Source organism: Oncorhynchus mykiss, chromosome 5, assembly GCF_057628025.1.
Source record: "Oncorhynchus mykiss isolate SJ-2025 chromosome 5, ASM5762802v1, whole genome shotgun sequence".
Taxonomy (NCBI): Eukaryota; Metazoa; Chordata; class Actinopteri; order Salmoniformes; family Salmonidae; genus Oncorhynchus; species Oncorhynchus mykiss.
This window is the reverse complement of record NC_143026.1, coordinates 67,705,676-67,733,583: the sequence shown is the minus strand read 5'-3', so window position 1 is coordinate 67,733,583 and position 27,908 is coordinate 67,705,676. Positions and strand designations below refer to the sequence as shown.

Genomic DNA, 27,908 nt, shown 5'->3' with positions numbered 1-27,908 from the left:
TTTTCCAACAGCTCAAAGTCCTCCTGGTATTAGGAAGGTAACTTTGCATTTGCATGGGGCTTCCTTGGTATGGAGCTTCGACGGGCTAGTTGCAGTAGCTAACGCTCTTCAGTGTGTCTTTTATTCCAGTACAAGCACCAACAAATCTATGACACCAGTGAATTCTGCAGGAAGGCAGAAATCAGTTGGGAAAAGAAAATACTGATTCACCTTCATTTTCTGTAATGTTTGATTCTGTACACAACTTCATTCAACAAACAATACAAGGTCACTCTTGGTAAGCTAATAGTTTATTTACAGGTCTTCCTGAACATCAACATGGGTCTCCAGTTGAGCTTCTCTCTGAATATGGAAGCACTCTAACATCTCTGCAAACTGCAAGGGGTTTGACCTACTCACTTTCATCTGAGACAATGGCATGTTAGTGGCAATTGTTTACAACTGGGATCTTTGGATTTCATTAGTATTAGATGACTTTGTTTTAAACATTTCATCAAAAGATAAAGGTACTGGAAGCCAAAGTCTTAATCACAAATCAAATGAATTTCTTCCTACTACAATGTACCTGGGAGTATGTTTTGCAAGTACTGACTCAAAGGTTTGACAAATGGCCAAAATTCACAACCAGCAATAAGACACATAAGTCCAAGTTCTCCTAACATGTACAGCAGGTAGCAGAGATACATGGTTTTCACAATTCCACTCAGCATGCATATATGTGTGTTTAGGGAGAGTATTTGCAATGTAATAAGAGTGAACACCAGTCCACACCGGTCTTAGGTAAGATTGTATCTATGTTTCAGGATGACTGCTTATTTTGAAATGCTATTCAATTCTCGTTTAGATTAGTTACCCCAGAGAACATAATGAACCGGTTTTCAGAAAGACAAATTCAGTGGTGCAAGGACCAAACTCTTTTCTCATCACACGCGTCTGCGTTGTGCTGGTATGCATGAGGAAAGTGGTGGCTCTCACACTTCAAGACAAGACTGATCTGTAGACTAACACGTTCTCTGATGAAGACCAGAGAAGAGGAAATAAGCAAAACATATTTACAGTATTTAAATGGTCACAGCAATTTTACACAATCGTTACAAAACATCCCAACAAGACCAGGCAATTGCGTAGGCTGTGTCACACAGACGATCAGAGTCCGTAAAACTCATTGGATATAAAACATGACTAAACTAATATGGCTTGAATGATATGGTTCTGTAGCATAAAGATCTGGATGCTCTCTCTCAGATAAGGTAGGTGCAGAAGCTCAAAATTGTGCCATGTGCTTATGGCGCCAAGGAATCAACTAAATCTACAACTTAATTTTCATTGGTCGTCCCAGGGCTTGTCTTGTGTATTTATTGCAGAACTGCACTATTTAGGAGCTACTACACAATGATAGACGCACTTTCATCAAAACTCAAACCAGACAGAGAAAAACAATACAATAAATAGAACAATGATATGTTCAGTGTTTTCTTTCCCTGTCATTTTACTTCATATTTTATTTTTAATCCAGACCAGGGATCACTGGATGTAATCATTATTTATCATCCAAATGTGTGTATTTGGTCCAAGTAATTTCTGACTTTGGCAAAACAAAAATAGTAACACTTAACCCCCAAAATTCTACTACCATGTCCTATGGACTTTTTGGATTCTATGCAATTTATTTGCAAGTATCACAGTAAATTCACAAAGCCTCATCACATACACCTGTACTTCATCTATCATATGTTATTGTTCTTCATCACAATAATACAAAATAAATAGCTGAAATCAGCATATCAACAACTCATCTTTAAAAAAAAAATCCTAAAGGCTTACAATGGCTTCTCATGGATGTTTTCCTTATATTTTTTTCTTTACAACACCCACAAATGTAAACAAAACCCAATAATGAAAGGAGGAAGCTAGCAAAACATGTTCACAGGAGAGAAACAGGAACTGAACAAGGAGTGGTTGTCTTAGACTGTTCTGTCTGCATGTCTTTTGTAGTGTTTCTCTGAATTGCTCTGCAGGGGTATTTTTGTCCAATGCCTATTTGGGGGGCATGGAGTTATCAGGGGTGCTTGGGGTCACCACCTCCTTGTAGAAATTCTCTACTTGCTCTTTGTACATCTTCATGACCACCGGCCTCTTCAGCTTCATAGTGGGGCCTGAGAGAGAGAACGAGACAGTCGGCTATATAAATCCTGCTGTTATGCTCATCAACACCCGCCACTGGATAGGTGATAAACTACAGTGACAACATGGTCTGTAGTAGACAGAAAGGTCAAACAAAAACAATTCTATTGAAATGAATGGAAATGAGGCAACATTATGGAAACTTGAGTCTAGCTTATATAGTGACCTGGGAAAAACGACACTGCAGTCCTTCAGGACCAGAAGAGAAGAACATGGCATTAAACAAACATGCACACCGTCCTACCCAGGGCCCCTGCCCAGGCTGCTCCCCGCCCCGCTCACCCAGCTCTCCCCCAGGGATGGAGAAGTCCTGGTTTAGGATGGTCCACTTCTGGATGCGCTGGGCGTTGGAGGTGGCTTTCTCGTTCACGCGGTTGATACCCTCCTGGATAGCGGCATGGATGACCGGGTCACGCCCACCGGCGATCTCTGAGACTCGCATGGCGTTGCTCCCCAGCTTCCGACACAGCTCTACGGCCTCGGGCATCAGCTCATCTTCAGGAGCACCAGTGTCTCCGTTCACCTGGCACTGAGGGGTAAAGAGACAGATGTTTTATTCAGGAAGGAGTCCTGAAACAAAAAAAACACATTTTCTTAGAAGGTTGTTTTGCTCATGAATCATTTATCTTTTGTCAATGAATCCTATTAACTGACAATGATACCATAAAGACTTGCAGTTTGCTAAAATGTCCACCAGGTGGCAGTGGTTGGGCAGAAGTCGTATAACTTACAATAAAGAAGAATTGTGAATAACCCACTATGACCTTGCCCCATCTGGTGATTACATGATTAGGAGCAGTGATGAGTTTATACAGCACTGTGCAATCTCTAATGCAGGCTGCATCTGATTACACATGGTATTTCTCAACTACTAGATACTCTAAAAGTGGCTGTAATAGATAGCCATGATACACAACATAACATCCCTGTTCTGAAGAAGATGTTTTGTCAGAACTTGAAATATGACCTTTGAGATAGGCCATATTGGCATGGGGACTTGGTTGGCATGGGGATTTGGTTTCACACCGACACACAAACAATTCCAAATGGCTCATTCATCCCCTCTCGTCCCCCCCTGTAACTATTCCCCAGGTCGTTGCTTTAAATGACAATATGTTCCTAGTCAACTTACCTGGTAAAATAAAACAATTATAAAACAGTACTGTAGCCAACAGTTCATACCTTAATGGTGAGCAGCATGGCGAGGAACTTCCTCTTGTCTCCAATGAGCATGGCGTTGCTAACCAGCGGCACGGCCTCCTTCACAGCATCCTCGATTGGCACTGGAGGGATGTTCTCTCCACCCGCTGTGATGATCAGCTCTGGACACACATTGAAACACAAGTTTTATTTAGGATAGGTCTCTATGTGGAGCCAGACAATAAAATGCTATCTTCTGTGGACTGAGGCTTTAATAAAACATCAGTCTATTCCATTTAAAGCTGGGTTCTGATGACCGGGATAGGGTTGGGGGTATTTTACAGATGGGGTTATAGAGTGTGTAGAGAAGACTGTACCTTTGATGCGTCCAGTGATGAAGAGGAAGCCGTTGTCGTCCTGTTTGCCCAGGTCTCCAGAATGCAGCCAGCCCTCAGTGTCCAGGGCGTCCTCGGTCTTGTCGGCCTGGTTTAGGTAGCCCATGAAGACGTGGCGTCCCCAGAAGCAGATCTCCCCGTTGCCCTCCTCGTCAGGATTGTTAATCTTAGTCTCACAACCAGGGATCAACTTCCCAACGCTAGGGAGACAAGACATAAATCACTAACTTTGCAGATCTTAATCAAACACAAAGCATATATAACAAAAATACTTTCTAAAAGCTGTAATATGTCATTTCAGGCCTTGTGTGTTTAGGTGTATGTGGAGGGTATAGTTACCTGGTGAGGCGGAACGCGTCGGGCAGAGAGATGGTGTGAGGTCCAGTGCTCTCACTCATTCCGTACAGCTCGTACACTGGGATGTCCAGGCTGAGGAAGAACTCCAGGGTATCCTTGGTGATGGGGGCGGCGCCTGTGTAACACTTGGTGCAGCGGTCCAGACCCAGAGCCTTACGGACCTTCTTGAACACCAGCTTCTTGGCCAAGCGGTAGTTCATGGGCATCCTCGCCATAGCTCCATTCCTGAGCAGGCGGAAGAGGAAGCAGGAGTTTAATACAACATCAGAACATGTCTCTCTTCATACCCCAGGCTATAGTTCACTACTGTACATACTGTGCTAGCATTATTATACTGTGCGTGGGCAAGACAACTACTGATCCTGTAGTATTCGCCTTGAGGGAAATCGCTGCAAAGTCAGAACCACAGAGGTGGTGATACAGATCCGCCCCTCCCTACTAAATAGGCCCATGTATAACACATACTGGTTCATCTTGCTGAGGTTGGTCTGCAGACCCACTCCTTTGGCCCAGACTGCCACCTTTCTGCGCACGGTGGACGACTTGGCCCCGACGGACTTCATCTTCTCCTGCATCTTCTCCCAGACACGTGGTACGCCCATGAAGGCTGTGGGACGCACCTCTCTCATTGTGTTAACCAGGGAGCCCTGAGAACAGACAGGAATGGAGCTCAGTCACAACATATACACACACTAAAGGGCAAAAAGTATGTGTGACTGTGTGTGTGTGTGGAGTATCACTGACACTGGCATATTGAGAAAGACAGTTCAGCTCCTGAGAATCACAGAACTGTTCAAAAGAGTTTGCAATTGCAACGTGCAAAGCTGGCACTTATTTAGTGAAAAGCCTTTTCACAGAGAGCAGAAACACTAATGATCTGATCAACAGGGAAACAAAGAGTTGTCTTGTGTGAGGACAGGGTATCATTTTAACTTGTGAAAACTCTGATCTTAATCTTCCTCCCTTAACTGGATTACACACTAGGTTTATCGAAGATGAGGACAAGGTGATGTAAGGGACTGAATAACAGTCTTCTCAGTGAGATGGAAAAACCAGAAAAATGTCCTCTTGGGATTCTCATAAACGAGAATAGACCTCACCTTCAGTGCGTCTGGCTGGGCGAAGTATGTTGCCCCTCCGACCTTCATGGTGACCCAGATGTCCACCATCTGAGCAGCGATGTGGCTGAGGGGCAGGTAGCTGACCACAATCTCCTGAGACTTGGTGGCTTCTGCCAGCCGGACATAGCGGCCTACTGCGAACGCTGTCCATGTCAGCTGCAGAGGGAGAGACGGTCAAGTACAATACAGGTCATTAGCAGGTAAACTCAGACCAAAAGGGGAGTTTGAATAGATACGAGGCTACATCTTGATAAGCAACCTTTAAAGGATATTATAAACTGGGTGGTAGAGCCCTGAATGCTGATTGGCTGACAGCTGTGGTATATCCGTGGTATATCAGACCGTATACATGTGTATAACAACATTTTTACTGCTCTAATTACGTTGGTAACCAGTTTATAATAGCAATAAGGCTCCATGGGGGTTTGTGATATATGGCCAATATACCATGGCTAAGGGCTGTATATCCAGGCACTTCGGGTTGCGTCGCGCTTAAGAACAGCCCTTAGCCATGGTATATTGGCCATATACCACACCCCCTCGGGTGTGGTATATTATTGCTTAAGTATAGCACTCTGATATCTTTACACTGGCCGTGGGAAACCAAATATGCAACCAAAGACTAGTGTTAGTGGTGGGTGTTTGTAGTCAGTGTCACTCACATTGTCGTGGCTGAGCATCACTCCTTTGGGCTGGCCTGTGGTACCTGAAGTGTAGATCAGTGTGCAGCACTGGTTGGGCTTCTGGAGAGTGATGATATCATCCAGCTTTGTGTCGGGCTCATCACGGCCCAGCTCCATAAACTCAGTCCACTGTGCAGACAATACAGGACAGACATATTCAGGATAGAGTGGGGGGGGGAACGAACCTGCAGAAAACGTACTGTGTTATGAACACTTCTAAAAAAAAAAAAGACACAGAAGGCATGGATCTGTGTTCGGTTGTTCAAATGAAATCTAAATCGTTGACACTCCATTCATACCGTGTAGAGGTTTGGTCTCTTCTCTTTAAGTGCATCTTTGTATTGGATAATGGCTTTCAAGTGTGGCAGCTTGTCTTGAACCTGGAGGAAAGACACTCATTTTAGATATCTGCGTCAGATTCCACAGTGGTGGAATACACTAAAACGTAAAAGGTATCCCTGGAGAATGAATCAATCAAATCACCTTACATCCTCTAGGCTTACCTGTAGGATCTTCTGCAGCTGCTTGTGATTCTCCACCACAATGATGTTGGCCTTGCAGTTCTCTGCTACATACTGGCAAGCATCTGGGGAGTTTGTGGTGTAGATGCCCACTGCAAACCCACTGGCAACACAAGAGAAAACAGTACAGTGAGTTGTTGCCTTTATGTTCCATCAAACTCAAAAAAGATTCCTTTCCTACAGACAGGTTTGGCAACTCTGCTAAGAAAGAATGTATTTCAGAAAGTTATGATCATCATGAAACAAGAATGCAACAGGTGAGGCCTTGATCCACCCAGAACAGTAAGTTATTGTAAGTCTAACTTCTCTGCCAATTACACATGGCATATGTTCTCACATAACCAGTTCTGACAGTGGGAAACACTCCAAGCTCTAAATTAACTTTGATTTGTTTTGACATACTGTATGGAGTTTGGATTTCTGATCATGCTCTAGAGTTTTGGTTTCTGATTATAGCTATTTGCTGATACAACTGAAAAGCAAGAACAGAGTAGTCATTGTGTTTGGCATACCTCAGCGATCTATCAAACTGTTTTAATGTGACCAACAGGCTACATGCTGAATTCAAGGTCAAACACTATGCTGCTCTGACAGGCTCATATGTCATATCTCATCATGTCTTTGGTTGTAGTCATATAAGATGCTTACACAATCTAGATGGGGCCTACAGTATATCAGTGAGCGGGAACCCTTCTGCACATCACACATACTTACATGACGGGGCTAGTGTAAGTAACAGGGAATGTGTCAGACCCATCCCCCCCGAAACAGGAGTAGAGGGACTCACCCAGCCAAAATGGCAGCAATGTCAGAAATGAACCACTCAGCAGAGTTAAAGCCCAGAATGCCAACCCCATGGTAGCGCTCCAAGCCAAGCTGTGGACAAACACACACATACAGCATGAGAATAGATACACATACATACATACATACATACATACATACATACATACATACATACATACACACATACACACATACACACACACACACCTTCAAATTAGTGGATTTGACTATTTTCAGCCACACCCGTTGCTGACAGGCGTATAAAAATTGAGCACACAGCCATGCAATCTCCATAGACAAACATTGGCAGTAGAATGACCTTACTGAAGAGCTCAGTGACTTTCAACGTGGCACCGTCATAGGATGCCACCTTTCCAACACCGTGTCACATTTCTGCTCTGCTAGAGCTGCCCTGGTTAACTATAAGAGCTGTTATTGTGAAGTGGAAATGTCTAGGAGCAACAACGGCTCAGCTGCAAAGTGGTAGGCCACACATGCTCACCTCCAAGTGCTGAAGTGCGTAAAAATAGCTTATCCTCCGTTGCAACACTCACTACTTAGTTCCAAACTGCCTCTGGAAGCAACGTCAGCACAATAACTGTTTGTCGAGATCTTCATGAAATGGGTTTCCATGGCCAAGCAGCCGCACACAAGCCTAAGATCCCCATCAGCAATGCCAAGCGTTGTCTGGAGTAGTGTATAGCTCGCCTTCTACCTTCTCAGACTGTTAGCTAACGGTTGCGGCTAACAAAACAAATTAAATATGTTAGCTAGTGTTAGCCAGCATTTGTGAACAATCTCCCTTGTTGAACGCACCTCAGGGGTCGGCAATCTTTTTCATGTGGGGTGCCAATTTACCTTACCATTTCTACCAATCTGCGTGACAGTTTAGATTTTCCTATTTTAACATTTTTCATGGAACAGTTTCAAATAAATAAATGCATTGCTGGTAGAAAATATTCTGATTTAAAATATCTCATAAATCATATATAAATAACATTGAATATGCATGGAGGTTTGTTCATGTTCATTCAATCGCATTCATCTATCTGCAACATTGTATCAACTATTCTGGGCCCCTCCGAGTTTCCCGTGCCAGTGTGCTCCGGACAGGCACGGGATAAGAGGTAAATCAGGTATTTTATGAAGTTTCCACTGGATCAGAGCATGACATTTTTCCCTTTCACACAGAGGCTTGGTGGTTATCGAAAGGGAGAGCCGGATGCCTTCTACACTCGAGGCAAGCAACACGGAACCATGCTTGAATGCACCAGCTGTTCCGGTCGACTGTGTGATCACGCTCTCCATAGCCGAGGAAGACCTTTAAAGCGGGTTACCATTCACAAGGCTGCAAGGTCAGACGGATTACCAGGATGTGTAATCAGAGAATGCGCTGACCAGCTGGCAAGTGTCTTCACCAACATTTTCAACCTCTCCCTGACCCAGTCTGTAATACCTACATGTTTCAAGCAGACAACCATAGTCCCCGTTTCCAAGAATGCCAAGGTAACCTGCCTAAATGACTATCATCCCATAGCACTCACATCTGTAGCCATGAAATGCTTTGGAAGGCTGGTCCTGGCTCACATCAACAACATCATCTCAGACACCTTGGACCCACTCCAAGTCGCATACCGCCTCAACAGATCCACAGGTGATGCAGTCTCAATTGCACTCCACACTGCCCTTTCCCACCTGGTCAGAAGGAACACCTATGTGAGAATGCCATTCATTGACTACAGCTCAGTGTTCAACACCATAGTGCCCTGGAAGCTGATCACTACGCTAAGATCACTGGGACTGAACATCTCCTTCTTCAACTGATTCCTGGACTTCCTGACAGGCCGCCCCCAGGTGGTGAGGGTAGGCAACAAGTGGCCCGTCAGGGGTGCGTGCTTAATCCCTTCCTGTACTCCCTGTTCAACCATGACTGCGTAGCTGCACACGACTCCAACACCATCATTAAGTTTGCAGACGACACGACAGTGTTCACCGACAACGAGCCAGCATATAGGGGAGGTCAGAGTCCTGGCAGTGTGGTGCCAGGACAACACCTCTCCCTCAACGTCAGTAAGTTAAAAGGTGCCGATTGGCGACTACAGGAAACAGAGGGCCGAGCAGGCCCCCATTCACATCGACAGGGCTGTAGTGGAGTGGGTCAAGAGCTTCAAGTTCCTCGGTATTCACATCACTAAGGCTCTATCATGGTTCAAACAAACCAACACTGTCGTAAAGAGGGCATGACAATGCCTCTTCCCCCTCATGAGGCTGAAAAGAATTGGCATGGGCCCTCAGATCCTCAAAAATGTCTACATCGGCACCATTGATAGCATCTTGGATGCGTAACCGCTTGGTATGGCAACTGCTTGGCATCTGACCGCTAGGCTCTAGAGGCTAGTGCATACGGCCCAGTACATCACTGGGGCTGAGCTCCGTGCCATCCAGGACCTCTGTACCGGGCAGTGTCAGATGAAGGCCCAAAACATTTTCTGATTCCAGCTACCCAGGCCACAGACTGTTCTCTCTGCTACCACACAGCAAGCAGTACCAATGTACCATGCCTGGAACAAACAGGACCCTGAACATCATCTACCCCCAAGCCATAAGACTTCTAAACACCTGGACTACCTGAATGGACCCGCTCTTGCACACTCTGGACTCTACCCACACCAACACACAAAAACATACACTGCTGCTACTGTTTATCATCTACCCTGTTGCCTAGTCACTTTACCCATACCTATATGTACAGTACATAGCTACCTCAATAACCTCGTACCCCCGCACATCGACTTGGTACTGGTACTCCCTATATATAGCCATGTTATTAAAAAATATATAGCCATGTTATTTATTTACTGTGTATTTATGTCACTATTTGCATTTGATTTTTGTTTAGTTTTTACCTCATCTTCTTTGTTGAAAAAGGACCCGCAAGTAAGCATTTCACTGTTAGTCTACACCCGTTGCCTCAAGCATTTGACAAATACATTTTGATTTGGAAAGATTTTTCTAATACATTGAGGAACTATTGTCAGTGGATGTAAAAACAGACTTTGTTAACTTGCCGTTTGAAGTTAAGAACATTTTTCTTTGAGAAGCTCCACAGCTCATTAGTGGTGGTGAGTTAAGACAAATCAGAAATACTAATCAGAAGTAGCTAGAATTCTTATTGGCCCAATACAGGCTCTCTCAATCAATGTAAACATTTCTTCTGGTGCTCCTAAGTTTAAGTCCACAGTGGTTCTCTTTTGCTTGTCTTGATATTTAGTTTGAGGATACATTGTTGCCAAGCCAACAGAACTTTCTCTCATACTTAGTTTCTCTGTTGCAATGTCGCACTTAAGGAACTGATGTCGATAAGCCATTCTTATGACTGGAGAAGTGGAGACATGAGCACCAAGAAAGTGTTTAATAAAATAACATAATTTTACAGTTCTCCTCTGTATGTAACACTCGATAACTATACACATGTATTGTTATGGGTTTTCTCTTGCCACATTGTTCTGACATGCAATGTACAGCAGTCAAGTGTCAGCAGAGTTGGTCTGTGTCTTTAGTCTCACCTTGAGGAAGCTTTTGGCAGCGGTGCGGCAGGCCTGGTAGTACTCCTGGTAGTTGATTGTCTTGGTCTGCTCTCCCTCCTTCCAGCCCAGGGCAGTGTAGCTGCCAAACCTCTCCACAGCAGTCTTAAACATCTGGTCTACGGTGAGTGGGGGCTCAGAGGCAAAGCCTGACTCCCCCATCCTCAGCCTCACCTCCCCGTCACCGCTCGATGTCCACAAGTCTGGCTTAGCCACCGCCAGGGACAGAGAGTCTGGCCGCTGGGCACTCACTGAGGGAGAGAGAAGGGTTTCGTTGTTTACCAAGGCAAGTCAGTTGAGAAGGTGAAGGAAAAGTGTTTGATTTGTGAGCTTTGCTTAGACTTAAGTTTGTATAGCACCGCAGAAAATAGGAATATTGTGGGGATAAATTGTGTGAGCTGATTTAAGGACGCTCTTGCTCCATCCTGCCAGTTTGGTGATGGCAAATGGCATACATTGATTTGCCTGTCTGCAATTTGTCAGATGGAACCCGTGAGGAAGTCAAACTAATCACTTTGAATGGGGTGCCTCCTGCTTACACCAGCACTCACAGAAATGAGCTTAGACACTCTTTAGGGACAGGATGGAGGCTGCTCTGACTTCTGGTCTTAAATCTCAGTTGCCATTTGTAGACTTGTGTTTCCTCCTCTGTTGTCTGCATTGATGGTGAAGAGCCAGAGGCAGTGGGTTTAGGTGACCCTGGCCTGGAACCCAGCCTCTACCAGTACACAGACAGAGCCCGGTCCCGTATGAGATACCAATCAGCACACAAAACGCCAGACACCACAAGGTAACCCCTACAAAGCCCAGGCACACAGACCTCACAAGGAGAGGACTCACTAAAAGGAACTAACAAGACAACAGGAACTATTATATTGGCCTATATGGATAGGGTTAAATTGTAATGTTTCTTACAGAAGAAATATAGAAAGCATATGCATAACCATTGTAGCAATTAAAAAGAGGACAGTTTGGAGATTACGGGAAAAGTCTTAGACTAAAAAAGGTCAGGACAACAGCTCACCTGACAAGACTGAATCCAAACATTACACTTGATTTTATGTGCATTTCACATTTACTGTACTTTGCCTCATTTGTTAATTAGGAAATGTGAAAATACTCTGGATACATTCAGCAACAAAAATATTCCAGGAAAATGTGGGTCTTTCCAGGGGTCCACAGCTCTCCAATGTGTGCACAGTTCTTAAGGATTTTCAATGCACCTTTATGACTAAGTGTCTTAAACTATAAAAAGTGCCTTTCTTTTGAGCTCTCCAAGCTGTGCCGGCGAGGAACTAGAGCAAGCAAACGTGTCGTTGTGCTTGGAACACAGCCCTGCATCCCCGCTTTACACAATTACTATTGTTTACGCAATCCAAAAACGGTCCATTTTAAATATCAAAATCAGGGTCAGGTGGGCATAATTTCTTCACAATACAACAAACATACTGTAGGCTCATTCTGACTACCCAGGGTATAACGCCATGTCATCTTGTAACTATGCTGAACAAAAATAAACATTTAACATTTTACTGAATTAGAGTTCATATAAAGAAATCAGTCAATTGTAATATATTAATTAGGCCCCAATCTATGGGTTTCACATGACTGGGCAGGGGCGCAGCCATGGATAGGCCTAAGAGTGCATAGGCCTACCTACTGGGAAGCCAGGCCCAACCACTGGGGAGCCAGGCCCAGCCAATCAGAATTAGTTTTTCCCCACAAAATAACTTTATTACAGACAGAAATACTCCTCAGTTTCATCAGCTGTCCGGGTGGCTGGTCTCAGATGATCCCGCAGGTGAAGAAGCCGGATATGGAGTTCCTGGGCTGGCGTGGTTAAATGTGGTCTGCGGTTGTGAGTAAGGTTGGACATAATGCCGAATTCTCTAAAACGACGTTGGAGATGGTTTTTGGTAGAGAAATGAACATTAAATGATCTGGCAACCGCTCTGGTGGACATTCCTGCAGTCACCATGCCAATTGCACACTCCCTCAAAACGTGAGACATCTGTGGCATTGTGTTGTATGACAAAACTGCACATTTTAGAGTGGCCTGTTATTGTGCCCAGCACAAGGTGCACCTGTGTAATGATCATGCTGTTTAATTAGCTTCTTGATATGCCACACCTGCCAGGTGGATGGATTATCTTGGCCAAGAAGAAATGCTCACTGACAGGGATGTAAACAAATTTGTGCACAACATTTTATTGAATAAGCTTTTTGTGATTGCGGAACATTTCTGGGATCTTTAATATCAGCTCATGAAACATGGGACCAACACTTTACATGTTGTGTTTCATTTTTTTGTTCAGTATACATCAAACAGTGATCATGAACTTTGACACTATATTACATATATAGAGTATAATGACATGGAAATGTGAAGTGCACATTTGGACTTGCTTGTATGACATCAAAGCAGTATTTTTTATAATCCACAACGTCTCAATTTTCAAAATACACCAAGTCCTTGTAATTTATAGCATTTCCCTCACTGCTCCCCCCCAAATGTTGCCAAATTATCAGGAGGGATGGGGGCAACGTCACACACAGTGCTCAAATTCAGAATGTCTGGCAGTCAAAACCCATACAGAGCTGTGAAGCGGAGATCCTGAGCTCTGACGTCATGTATAACATGTTACTGTACAGCCACTGCATTCCAATGTAGGCCCTTATCAATGACAAAATGTGCCATTTTCAACCTGTATACAGGTAGGGGTGTCAAGGGTTAATGGGGGCCATTAGCCAGAGACAAACAGAAGCTCTAACTCACCTGGTAGTATTAGCATTCATGTTTGAGTCTTATCAGCAATTTTTCAAATGTCACTATGACAAGACTAGAACTATAGATAATCCCTGTCACTATTTTGAAGTGCGTGAAAGCTTTATTTAGATAAGGGGACCTACTCCCTCCTATGTTCTGTGTTGACTATGAAGCCTCTGAAAAGCACTATAAAATGAAAAGATCAACACTGAGTGAAGCGTGGGGTCATGTGACCTTGTGTTAGGCTGACCCCGTTTCCAAAGAGCGCTGTGTTTCTGTGTACTGTCAACAGGACTGAGCTGTGGGTGGAACCTTCTGGGAGTTCAGACAGGACTATTTATGACCAATCACTTCTTTAATAGTCAACAGAAGCACATTGCCACAGTCATGCTGCCACTCTGCCAGGTCCTGAGGCTACAGTTACTGGACTGCACTTCAGGTCGATGGACAGTGGAGGAGAATGCCCTACTGATTTGCAGTAACATAGGGTTTACTGACCAACTGACACAAATCTCAATTGAACTGTGCTTTTAATGACATTTGTGAATACCTTCATTTAGGATAGCATAGAACTATTTCATCTAATTGGGGTTTTATATATGCCAGTATACAGCTTATAAAAAGGGTTGTCATACCGAGTGCGTGTGGAATGTTGAAGGCTGAATGTTCTTGACTTGAGTCGGAGGAAACAGGAAAAGGAAGTTGGCACGTACAGGCACCAAGGGTGGACTTCACTTCCCTTAGGCCCATTCCCTCAAAGTTCCAAATGGGGACAATTCATTTGGTCTACCTCAAAATGAATGCACTGGTATAACTTCTGTAGCCATGTGCCAACCTCAAGAGTGTGTGTGAACCACTATGTTTGTGTACGCTCTAACTGTTGTAACCCTGTTTTCTAAATATATTTGTGTCCCATGTAAATGCTGTCCTTGTGGTGTTTGCCATGTAAATGTGTGAGTGTGTAGGTCAGCTCACCTGACTGTGTGTGTGTGGGCCATTCAGTGGGGATGTCTGTGGGATTGTTGGTGAGCTCAGTGTTGGCCCCAGTCTCCGCTTCCCTCTCACCGGCTGACTCCTCTTCTGATGACTCACTGAGGGGAAAAACGTTAGAAACAATCTTAAGTAGATTCCCAGTCCTGTCCTGGTGAACTCTGCTGTCACGTCTAAGATAGATGGAGGAAACATTTCAGTGTGTCAGAGGCTAACGTCCCCAAGAATCTGTCTTGCAAACTGACTCTAAATATGTTTACATTGCTGATTTGACAGAATATGAGGACTGTTTTTCATCTTTGAGTGATACAAGTAGGTCAAATATCTCTGAGCTGTCATTTAAAGGGATAAACTATATATACACAAAAGTATGTGGACACCCCTTCAAAATGGATGAATTCTGCAATTTGAGCGGATTGGGAGCCAGGCCTAATCGCCCAACATCAGTGCCCAACCTCAATAATGCTGGTGGCTGAATGGAAGTAAGTCCCCACAGCAATGCTCCAACATCCAGTAGAAAGCCTTTTAGTCATGTAGTGTTCTTCGGGCTTTTGGCAATGAGGCCCTTTATCTACTTCCTCAGAGTCAGATGAACTAGTGGATACCATTTTTATGTCTCTTATTTCAGTATGAAGACAGATTCTGGGGAAGTACATAAAGGTCCTCATTGCAGGTCAGGTACGTACTTGGCTGTGGAATCCATAGTGACTTCATCCAGTGAAGCAATGCTGTCCCCGGTGCCACAGGATGACTGCAAGTTGCTGGCGTCCCTGGCGGGGTCCATTACCACGACTGTGGACATGGCAGCGGGCTCACACACAATCACTGGGAGGGATAGAGATAGGGGACAGGGTAAGATACAGCATATGACTCATTCACACAACATGACATGCAAATCTCGGGGCTGAGTTTCCCCAGCGGTAAGTGATGGGAGGTTTGAGCAGGCTTTGAGAGAGTGACAAATGGCACTAGTCCTTCCTTACAGTAGCACCTGCTTCTTGGTTACACAGTGGAACTGTCAGTAGCATGTGACTGCCAAACGGCTCACAAGACACCCACCACTGTGCTGCATGTGCTGTCACAGGGTCATGCTCTGGACTCAAAAAAGGTACATAGATCCAAGAGCTCCTGTAGACTGAACTGTGTTTTTGTCCCCATAAATCACTGTTTTTGAACAATGAGGCATCCTTTTAAGTAACTTCTTTCAGCCAAAATAAATTAACCATGTTTATTCAGTGTGGTCCTTTCCCAAATCAGAGGAAGGATAAATGAATATTTGGGCCTTATCGTGTTATGAAACCCCCCTTTCAGAGATATAAAGCCATGTGGACACATGACAACAGGCAAGACAGCAGAGGTTGCATAAGACGGACTCATTTAGTTGGCTGGTTCATCTCATCCTTTGGTTATTGAAATTCAATGGCTCCATCTGTGTGAAAGACACACAGACCCAACCAGAGCCCAGTTCAGCCCGTTGATGATCCGCTTGTTCCATCGTGGGCAGTTACCCAACATGGCACAGGAAACACGTCAGCGCCCTAGAACAATAACCATGACCGCCCCACCAGCACGTAACTCCCGCCCACTCTCCACCCCCTTGTTGGAAAGCCAATACCGGCCTGGCTTCTGTTTATCTAGGCCTGGCTCGGTGCATTGAAAACACATACCAGTGGCCCTTTCGGCCTATTGTGGAATGGACTATCATAGTTCACCAGCTGAGGACAATTGAGCAGGGGCAGCAGGAAAGAAAACAGACACCATGGGGGTCAGAGCAGGAACGCAAACATTCCCCTGAGCCAGGGCCAGGGTGCAGCCAGCCCTCATTAAAACCCAGTCAATATTATAACCTAGTGTTTTGAAACGGCTATAAACCCTCAAACTCAAAACCAATGTGTCTGATTCATGGTTCGTTCAAGGGCCGTAGCTCAGCAGATCGATAGAGTCTACCTCTCTGCTGCCTCCTTCAGAGGAACTGCTGTTAACCTTGAGACTTCACCTCATCATTACACATTCCTGCAGAGCATGTGAGCTCACCGCTGACACCACAAACCCCCTGCAACAGCTACCATTGTACTTTCTTCCTCCAGTAACAGAGCGGCTGCAGATTCCCCATGCTCACAGACTTGGACAGCTGTGGCCAGGGTTCACGCTGCATGGCTGTAATGTATTCTAGTGTGGGAGTTGTATTGTGAGTGGTCCCTGGGGGTTGGGAGGGTGCCGACATGCCTGCATTGGGGGTGGGTGCTATAGACTAAGCCTATAGCTCAGAAAAGGCTCGCTCTCACGCTCAAACTATGTACCTTAATGAGAGGAGATTCTTGATATTTCTGAATGTTGCCTTAAGGCTGATCCTCAGGGGTCTCTCTCTCATGACTGAATAAGTCTCAGGCAGAGCCCTATAGGACTGATTTATGTTTGGATGTGAGGAGAGCTATCAACACATGCCTAACCAATGACCAAGTTCTATTCTCATCCCCTCCAGCCATGACGACCAAGGCTGTGTGTATTTACCTTCACAATGTGCTCACCAATACACGTCAGACCAGGGAAAATAAAATACAAATCAAGGTACTTCCTTGTTGTACGATAGAAAGCCATTTCCTTCTCTCCTGTTGATTGAGCCCGGAATGGATGGTCACCGTCTGACCCCTAGTCCCCAGAGGAGCAGTTCATTGTAATGCCTGAATGAGGTTGTACATCCCTGCTGATGGCCTGCCAGGGAGATTCCCAGTGAGCATTAAGGGGATGGGCTCAAATGGATTTAGAGTTGCGCAGAGTTTCATCACGTTAGCAACTGACCGCTGCGTTGCACACAATTAAGAGAGGATTAGGTCCCAAACAGTATGTCTAGTCCACATAACTGCCACAATGTCCATTCAAAAAACAAATTGCAAGTATAGACAATTTGGCTGATTATGAGTAGAAGCTTTTCTTGCACACTGCTCTAAAATGGCAACATTAAACACATTTTTAGAAACCAGCATTAACTACAACCTAAACAAATCCTGCCCAAAACTGGGCGTCTCCAAAACAAAGCAGGGGTTCCCCTCTCCCCACACCCAGCATTTAAAAATCCCAACTGTAGAGAATTTTAGATGCAAAGGAAGCTACATTAAATATCTTTCTGTCCCTGTACTTGTCTCTATCCCAGATGGCCATCTCACCCAGCTGCCTGGAGTTGTTACCAAGGATGCTAACCCACTGGGGTGAATCAAGATTCCATCCATCCAACCAGCAGCTGTTTCTGGCCCCAATAATGCAGTTAAAACTAGGACTTCTTTGCCTCGCCCAACCCTGTCTAAGCAGCTGTACATGGAGGGCAGGATGCTCCACCCCAGCCAGCCGGCACATATCTGCTGTCGAGATGGGCTAATGAGGTGGATGAACCAGTACCACATAAACAGTCTCCAGAGCTGTGGTACATGAGCTGTTCTGAATTCAATAACTTAACTTCAATGTAAGAACTAAACCAAATTCAAACGTTGAACACAGAGAGGGACTCAAATTTAGTTTTAAAATGTATTTTACGTAAGGTACACAGAAACCACCAGTCACATCCTAATGAAAATGCCACGATGCCAGAGAAATGCCTTCCCACAAGCCAAAGTCAGAAGATCATGGATATAAAGATGTATTATATGTAACAATCAATGTAAGCTTTCAGATCTAGGCTCTACGCAAGTGAGAGGGAAAACGCCCTCATCACAACATCTGAATGTATATCTAATTCAATGCATAAGAACTTACAGTGCATCCTTGGAAGTAAACTCTTTAGATTCCTTGTTTCAGTTCTGGTTGCCGGTTCTCTGGACTGCTTAAGCACTCTAGTCAGTCAGCTGCTAGACTCAAAATATGCTGGCCTCTCCGCCTCAGTCTACTCTGTGTAACACATCATTAATTTTCAAACGCCTGGTTTGTCCCTCCTCTGAAACCCCACCCTTTCCTGCAGACATCCTTACACACTTCCGCCACTAAGATGCCAACACTACAGCCCTTCTCATTGGCTGAAACGGCTCACACCACAAGACTCGTCCCCCATATATGGTCACTTCAGCTAAATTAATGCAAGAGGGAGGGGAATGGGTGGAATGGAATACTCCTCCCCCCTTCTCTTGGATGATGCGATGAGTCCCCCACCCTACCCATCCCCCTCACACACTTCACTTCCGCAACATACACAACCACACAAAGCAGATATGCTGCTGGGGTTACTACAGGACAAGGAAGGGGCGGTTCCTCAGGCCAGTTTGTTATAGCTACTGCATATAGCAGCTCTGCTGCCTGGGCTTTGATGACGTTCCAGAGATAAACATGCCAACATTGTCAGGCAGACATCTGTATCCTACTGACCTATATACTGTAGGCTACATCAAATAAACATCCAGAACTATTGGATCATATTGTCTTCTATCACTTCCATTAATTTATTCCTAGTTATGATATACAGTGTATTCAGGATGTATTCAGACCCCTTGACTTTGTCACATTACAGCCTTACTCTAAAAATGGTTTTTATTCCCCCTCAATCTACACACAATACCCCATAATGACAAAGCAAAAACTGCTTTTTAGACATTTTTGCAAATGTATTACAAATAAACGGAAATATTACATTTACATAAGTATTCAGACCCTTTACTTAGTACTTTGTTGAAGCACCTTTGGAAGCGATTACAGCCTCAAGTCTTCTTGGGGAAGACACTACAAGCTTGGCACACCTGTATTTGGAGAGTTTCTCCCATTCTTCTCTGCAGATCCTATCAAGCTCGTCAGGTTGGATGGGGAAAGTCACTGTACAGCTATTTTTCAGTTTTTTCCAGTGATGTTAGATCAGGTTAATGTAATGGCTCTGGCTGGGCCACTGAAGGACATTCAGAGACTTGTCCCAAAGCCACTCCTGCGTTGTCTTGGCTGTGTGCGTCGGGTCATTGTCCTGTTGGAAGGTGAACTTTGCCCCAGTCTGAGGTTCCGAGCGCTCTTGAGCAGGCATCAAGGATCTCTCGGTACTTTGCTCCGTTCAACTTTTCCTTGAACCTGACTAGTCTTCGCCGCTGAAAAACATCCCCACATCATGATGCTGCCACCACCATGCTTCACCGTAGGGATGGTATTGGCCAGGTGTTGAGCAGTGCCTGGTTAACTCCAGATGTGACGCTTGGAATTCAAGCCAAAGAGTTCAATCTTGGTTTCATCAGACCAGATAATCTTGTTTCTCATGGTCTCAGAGTCTTTAGGTGCCTTTTGGCAAACTCCAAGCTGGCTGTAATGTGCCTTTTACTGAGGAGTTGCTTCCGTCTCGCCACTACCATAAAGGCCTGATTGGTGGAGTGCTGCAGATATGGTTGTCCTTCTGAAAGGTTCTCCCATCTCCACAGAGAAACTCTGGAATTCTGTCAGAGTGACCATCAGGTGCTTGGTCACCTCCCTGACCAAGGCCCTTCTTCCCCGATTGCTCAGTTTGGCCGGGCGTCCAGCTCGAACATCTCTGGAGAGACCTGAAAACAGCTGTGCAGCGACGCTCCCCATCCAACCTGACCGAGCTTGAGAGCATCTGCAGAGAATGGGAAAAACTCCCCAAATACAGGCGTGCCAAGCTTGAAGCGTCATACCCAAGAAGATGCGAGGCTGTAATCGCTACCAAGATGCTTAAACAAAGTACTGAGTAAAAGGTCTGAATACTTATGTGATACCAGTTTATTTTGTATAAATTAGCAAAAATTTAAAAAAAAAAGTTTTTGCTTTGTCATTATAGGGTATTGTGTGTAGACTGATGGGGGATAAAAACAATTTTAGACTAAGGCTGTAACGTGACAAAGTCAAGGGGTCTGAATACTTTCCGAATGCACTGTATATGAGGGTATGTATAGACATTGTGGACAGTATGTGGATATAATATGTAATATATCTGAAGAATACGTGGATAGAATAGTATATGTACAGCAAAAGTTGAATAGCATAGCTTTGACTGACTAGAATACAGTATATACACATATGAAATGGGTAAAACAGTATGTAAACATTATTAAAATGACCAGTGTTTCAGATCTATGTACGTAGGGTAGCAGCCTCTAAGGTGCAGGGATGAGTAACTGTGTGGTAGCCAGCTAGTGACAGTGACAGTTCAGGGCACTGGGTGGAGGTAGGTGGGTGATGGCTACTTAATAATCTGATGGCCTTGAGATTGAAAAACAGCTCGTCTCTCGATCCCAGTGTTAATGCACCTGTACTGACCTTGCTTTCTGGATGATAGCGTGGTGAACAGGACGTGGCTTGGTTGGCTGAGGTCCTTGATAATCTTCTTGGCCTTACTGGGTGCTGTAGATGGCCTGAAGGGCAGGCAGTGTGTTCCAGGTGATGTGGTTGCGGACGGTGCAGTTGTCAGGCGGTGATACAGCCCGATAGGATGCTCGCAATAGTGTATCTTTAAAAGTTTGTGAGGGTTTTAGGGGCCAATACGAATTTCTTCAGCCTTCTGAGGTTGAAGAGGCGCTGTTGTGCCTTCTTCACTACACTGTCTGTGTGGACCATTTCAGATTGTCAGTGATGTGTACGCCAAGGATCTTGAAGCTTTTCACCTTCACTGTGGCCTCAGATTGGGGCGTGCTCCCTCTACTGCATCCTGAAGTCCATGATCAGCTCCTTCGTTTGGTTGACATTGAGGGAGAGGTTATTTTCCTGGCACCACTCCGCCAGGGCCCTCACCTCCCCCTCGTCGCTGTTGGGAATCAGGCCTACCACTGTTGTGAGTTAGAGGCGTGCGTGGCCACAAAGTCATGGGTGAACAGGGAGTACAAGAGGGGGCGGAGCACATGCCCTTGTAGGGCCCCCGTCAGGAAGTCCAGGACCCAGTTGCACAAGATGGGGTTCAGACCCAGGGCCCCGAACTTAAGGATGAGCTTGGAGGGTACTGTGGTGTTGAAGGCTGAGCTGTAGTCAATGAACAGAATTCTTACATAGGTATTCATCTAGTCCAGATGGGATAGGACAGTGTGCAGTGCAATGGCGATTGAATCATCCGTGGATCTGTTGGGGCGGTATACGAATTGCAGTGGGTCTAAGGTATTGGGTAAGGTGATATGATCCTTAAGCCTCTTAAAGCACTTCATGATGACAGAAGTGAGTGCTGTGGTGCGATAGTCATTTAGTTCAGCTTTCTTTGGTACAGGAACAATGGTGGACATCTTGAAGCAAATGGGGACAGCAGACTGGAATACGGAGAGATTGAATATGTCCATAAACACTCCAGCCAGCTGGTCTGCGCATGCTGCTAGGGATGCCGTCTGGGCTGGCAGCCTTGTGAAGGTTAACAAGCTAAAATGTTTTACTCATGTCGGCCACGGAGAGCGAGGGCTCACAGTCCTCGTTCAGCGGCTTGTGTTGGCGGTGTTATCCTCAAACCCGGCGAAGTAGTTGTTTAGCTTGTCCCCGGGAGCAAGACGGTGTCCATAACGTGGATGGTTTTCCCTTTACAATCTGTGATTGTCTGGAGTTCCTGCCACATAATTCTTGTGTCTGACCCATTGAATTGTGACTCCACTTTGTCGCTGTCTGTACTGATGTTTTGCCTGTCTGATTTCCTTATGGAGGGCATAACTGGACTGCTTGTATTTGGCCATATTCCCAGTCACCTTGTCATGGCTGCGATCTACATTTTTTTTAGTTTGGATAAGTTTTAATCATCACAGTGGGAACAACATCCCCTATACACTTCCTGATGAATTCAGTCACTGTGTCAATGTATACATCAATGTTATTAGTAGAGACAACCAGGAACATGTCCTAGCCTGCGTGATCAAAACAGTCTTGACGCATGGATTCCGATTAGTCAGACCAACATTGAATAGACCTTGGCACGGGTACTTCCTGTTTGAGTTTCTGCCTATGGAAGGGAGGAGCAAAGATCTGATTTGCCGATGGGAGGGCGTTAAGGCCACCCCGGAAGGGAGAGTAACAATGGTCAAGAGTTTTTGAAGCGAGAGTACTGCAGGCGATGAGTTGCTAAAACTTTGGCAGCGTTTTCCTCTAGTCCAAATTAAAGTCCCCATCTACAATAAATGCAGCCTTAGTATATGCGGTTTCCAGTTTGCACACAGTCCAGTGTAGTTCCTTGAGTCGTAGTGGTATCGGCTTGAGGGGGAAAATACACAGCTGTGACAAAAAATAACATTCTCTAGTGGTGTAACACGGTTGGAATTTGATAGAAATATTCTAGGTCGGGTGAACAAAAGGACTTGAGTTCCTGTACATTACCACGATGTACCGAGAACCCAGCTGGCTGTATCAATGGGGACAGTATATCCGGAGAGAGCCATGAGTCCGTGAAACAGAGTATATCTCTCTGGAAGAAGATCCACGCTTTGAGCTCATCTACTTTATCGCCCAAGGACTGAACATTAGCGAGTAATGTACTTGGAAGTGGTGGATGGTGTGCACGCCTCCCGAGTCAGGCTAAAAGTCCACTCCGAATACCTCTTCTCCCCCGGCAGCATTTTGGAGGAGCCTCTGGGATAAGTTCTATCGCCTTGAAGGGTACGATCAAAGAATCCAATTCAGGAAAGTTGTATTCCTTGTCGAAATGGTGGTGAGAGACTGCCTCTCTGATATCCACAAGTTATTTCTGGCTGTATGTAATAATGCTAAGAACGTTCTGGGATAATAGCGTGAGAAATTAAAAAAAATATCTATAAATACTGCAAAGTTGCTTAGGAACGAGAAACAAGGGGCCATCTTTATATGAAGTTGATCAACTTTTAAAGCAGCATTACTTCCCCATGTTTCCTCTAACTACAGTGTATGATTGAAGCTCTGAGTCTCTACTTTTATTCAATGTAAAAATCACAATTTCAAATTTTGGAACATAAGAGACGGTTACAAATATTCTTGCTCATAAAAAAACTCATGTAGACTAGCCTCCCCGTACTGTATCTGCGAACTGGCTGTGCCAAGGCCAGAGTATGCACATTTGCTATTTAACGCAACGGTATGTGACAAAACTATCGGTAGAGTTGAAAATGCGATTGAAACACATTGAACTTTAGATTTTTATTTGGTACATGAAAACTTTAAAGAAAAAGTATATTCTGTGCACTACGTCGTCACGCACAGATTAAAAACAAATCTGCAACAGTATGGCGGAAACACCACTAGTGGGAAAATGCGCATATTTTCTTTATGCAGATTTTTTAGAATGTTTGCATAAAAATCGCCAATTGGATGGAAACCTAGCTACTTATAACATCAAAACAGTCTCGTCTATGAACAAATACACACACAACCAACACTGCTTTATTCAATAGCCTACTGCAGGACATTTTTTAAATGTTTTATTGTTGGACATAAGACTGTAAAAATACCAGCAAATCAGCTCCAAGCGATTTTAATTTTGGAAATCTGTTCCAAAGTACTCCCACACATAGAGAGATGTGATCGTAGACAAATGTAAGCAAGGTTTGAAATTATGTTCTAGCCTGTTTGGGCTTCTTGCCGTCAATTTGCCGTCAACCAATTATTTCTAACTGAACAAAAATATAATATTCAACATGTAAAGTGTTGGAACCCATGTTTCATGAGCTGAAATAAAATATTGCAGAAATGTTCCATATGCACAAAAAAACTTATTTCTCTCAAATAATTTTGTGCACATCCCTCTCAGGTGTGGCATATAATAAAGCTGATTAAACAGAATGCCCATTACACAGGTGCACCTTGTCTGGGTACAATGAAAGGCCACTAAAATGTGCAGTTTCTTCACACATTTCTCTGCCCAATTTCCTTTCAAACTGGATGACCGAGATAAAGAAAGTAAAACTACTAGTGATGCACCGATATGAAATTTTGGGCCGATATCCGATATTTTCCTTGCCAAAAAACCCGATACCAATATTAAAAATGTGTTGTTGTTTTTTAAAATATCGGTATAATTTTTTTGGCAAGGAAAATATTGGATATCAGCCCAAAATTTGATATCGGTGCATTTCTAGTTTCTACTGGTCATTGTTTTCAGTCTGGTTGTATTGGTGTTAGCTAGGTATCAAGCTAAAGCTAGCAAGCTACCTCAGTTGAGGTCAAACAAATAATGCTTTATTACCAATGCGGTATTGTAAACACATCGTTCGTGGCCGGTGTATGCAGACTTTTGGGCAGCTTTGACAGTGCTACTGATAGTAGTGGTGGCGCTTGGCTTGCATGTGCAAATTCAGAACACACAACATTATATAATAGAACTGTTATTTGATGTGTCAAAAGCTTATTTAACCTGTCTAGGTTTTTGCCTGCCATATGAGTTATGTTACACTCACAGACATCATTCAAACAGTTTTAGAAACGTCAGTGTTTTCTATCCAAATGTACTAATTATATGCATATTATAGCTTTTACGGGTGAGTAGCAGGCAGCTTATTTGGGCACGTTTTTAAACCAAGCTACCCAATACTGCCCCCTACCCCAAAGAAGTTAACATTTCAAAGTGTTATTTACTCTTTCAAATAACTGCTCGATCCACACAACAGACATTGTGGTGTACGTATAGAGCAAAATTTTACGTGGCGTCATTATGTCGTCATTACCCCTATCCACATCGACGGGACAGTATTGGAGAGGGTAGTAAGTTAAGTATCTCGGCGTACACATCACGGACAAACTGAATTTGGTCCACCCACACAGACAGTGTGGTGAAGAAGGCGCAGCAGCGCCTTTTCAACCTCAGGAGGCTGAAGAAATTCAGCGTGTCACCAAAAGCACTCAAACTATCACCGCCTGGTACGGCAACTGCTCCACCCACAACCGTAAGGCTCTCCAGAGGGTATTGAGATCTGCACAACACATCACCGGGGGCAAACTACCTGCCCTCCAGGACACCTACACCACCCGATGTCACAGGAAGGCCATAAAGATCATCAAGGACAACAACCACCCGAGCCACTGCCTGTTCACCCCGCTATCATCCAGAAGTCGAGGTCAGTACAGGTGCATCAAAGCAGGGACCAAGAGACTGAAAAACAGCTTCTATCTCAAGGCCATCAGACTGTTAAACAGCCATCACTAACATTGAGTGGCTGCTGCCAACACACTGACTCAACTCCAGCCACTTTAATAATGGAAAAATGGATGTAAAAAATGTATCACTAACCACTTTAAACAATGCCATGTAATATATGTTTACATACCCTACATTACTCATCTCATATGTATATACTGTACTCAATACCATCTACTGCATCTTGCCTATGCCGTTCTGTACCATCACTCATTCATATATTTTTATGTACATATTCTTCATCCCTTTACACGTGTGTATAAGGTAGTTGTTGTGAAATTGTTAGGTTAGATTACTCGTTGGTTATTACTGCATTGTCGGAACTAAAAGCACAAGCATTTCGCTACACTCACATTAACATCTGCTAACCATGTGTATGTGACAAATAACATTTGATTTGTACCTACATTATATAGGTATGCAGGTCAGCTTTGACTTTGGTTTTGCACATCAGCGTTAAACTAGACATCGGGCCAATACTGATGTTGGCATTTCTAGCTAATATCGTCCGATTCCGATATATCATGCATTCCTAAAAACTACCTCAGCTTTTGTTGAAACTATTAAACCCAGAGGACATGGTTAATCTGGTAGTGACTGCATTTGCAAAAATACAAGTGCAGGGAGGGTGAGTGCTGATCCCATAGCTAATGATACCAAGGCTGAGAAAGAACTTCCCAACTGGGCAACCTTGTTTGCTGAGAACTTGAAAGTCATGGAGAGTTTTGTTTTGCATTATCACATAGAACCTAGCAAGGTGACAACTTGATGTATTCAACCTACTTTGAGGGATTAACAATGACTCACAGGAAAATGAAGATGCCCATTAATAAAAGAGCCCAGATGTATAGCAAGATCCTCACAGGGAAATAATGATGCCCATTAATAAAAGAGACCAGATGTATAGCAAGATCGCTTCAGCCAATTGCTTTAAGAGAAGCAAACCCACCGCGCTATCACATGACCTCTGGTGAGCCATCTCCCCATAAAATGCGAGGCTGTGATGCTGCTGCATTCAGCGAGGTTATTGCAGTTCATTGACATCTCGCCATATTCACGGTACGGGGAATCGAGGCTCATTGCGTGTACTGTACAGCAAGTGGAAATGAGATGTTGAGTAACGTTAGACCTGTAAATGTATTTAGCTGGTTGACTGCACACTGACTAAATTAATTTAGCAATAACATGATTAGCTAGCTATGTTTTCGTATAAACGGGGACTATAGGAAACCAGACATCACCACACGCCTACAAGTATTCGGATTAATAGAAAGGGGTCTTTATTTAATTAATGATTTTACGTGGCATGATGATCAAATAGAGATAAAAAGGTCGGCAGAGGTGGGCATTATTTTCATCGAGGAAAAAAAACATGGCATGTCTAATACAATTCATTTAGAAAATAGGGTCAAGCTTAACATGTTTTTATCAAACGAATGACACGCGTATCCACTCGCTGAAGGCGCCGGTCGGCGCGTGCAAAGCAAAATTGCTAAGAGAATGGCTAATTGTAAGGCTAACCAAATTGGTTCAAAGTACAAGTGTCACAGTTTCAATTAAGATATCCCATTTAAATTCAGAGCAAAATGGTTACCTATAAGTAGCTCTCTGTATTTACCGGTAAACTAAATTAGCTACACAACAATATGACAGCCATGGCATGTAGTTTGTAGCGAATGAAGAATAGCACACGTTATCGTTGTTTAAGTTTATTAATGTCAATTAAAGTAATGTTAGAGCTTACCGTAAATGCAAAACAAGCCAACTTTTTCCTGCTGGAAATTTCAGTGCTGCAAACTTTATCGCCGAAGTTGTTTAAGAGTTCATAAGGGAAAGGAAGTCCATTTACTTGGCCTAGCCTGCAGGTGTGCACACCAGCTACTGAGAAGCAGAACGAACGGCTCTTTTTGGTAACGTCTTAAACCAAATCACATCTGTGAAAGAGCCGTTCATTTGGCACCCTGATTTATTACTACTGCTTTTTGACCTTCAGACAACGATTATCTGAACTGAAGACAATTAAAACATTATCTGAAGATTGTAATGCACTACAGGAACAATAGATAGTGAGGAGAGACTTTCTGGCACACACACATTGTTGCAGTGCATTCATTTCCCGCCCTTCATTTTTTTTTTTGCAGGCCATCTAATAATTTGGTAAGGTAAAAAATGTATTTGAACTAACATGCCACGATCTGAAATGACATTTGTATGGTTTATTTTAGAGATTTCCAATCGTCTTATGTTTCTATCGTCTTATGTATTTTTAAGAGCCAATGAACGAAGAGCTGTTTGGGAGCCAAATGAGCCGGCTCACTGAAAAGATTCGGAATGCCCATCACTAC

The 27,908-nt window shown here is 44.0% G+C and overlaps 1 protein-coding gene across 2 annotated transcripts; it reads right to left on the bottom strand.

The window, feature by feature from the left end:
• Positions 1–272: 272 nt before the first annotated feature.
• Positions 273–27,908, bottom strand: acsbg2 (acyl-CoA synthetase bubblegum family member 2). 2 transcript variants are annotated; one of them, XM_021603954.3, is made up of 15 exons: positions 27,308–27,908; positions 15,215–15,353; positions 14,514–14,629; positions 10,754–11,022; positions 7,189–7,277; positions 6,384–6,504; positions 6,180–6,260; positions 5,860–6,009; positions 5,177–5,353; positions 4,542–4,723; positions 4,059–4,301; positions 3,702–3,919; positions 3,367–3,506; positions 2,467–2,713; positions 273–2,156 (listed from the first exon to the last, which is right to left on the bottom strand). In XM_021603954.3, the coding sequence occupies exons 2-15, from the start codon at positions 15,328–15,330 to the stop codon at positions 2,038–2,040; spliced, it is 2,268 nt and encodes a 755-aa protein (XP_021459629.2). In that variant the 5' UTR covers positions 15,331–15,353; positions 27,308–27,908; the 3' UTR covers positions 273–2,037. The 2 variants fall into 2 exon arrangements, with proteins under 2 accessions (XP_021459629.2, XP_021459628.2); XM_021603953.3 differs by lacking the exon at positions 27,308–27,908 and adding an exon at positions 18,276–18,498.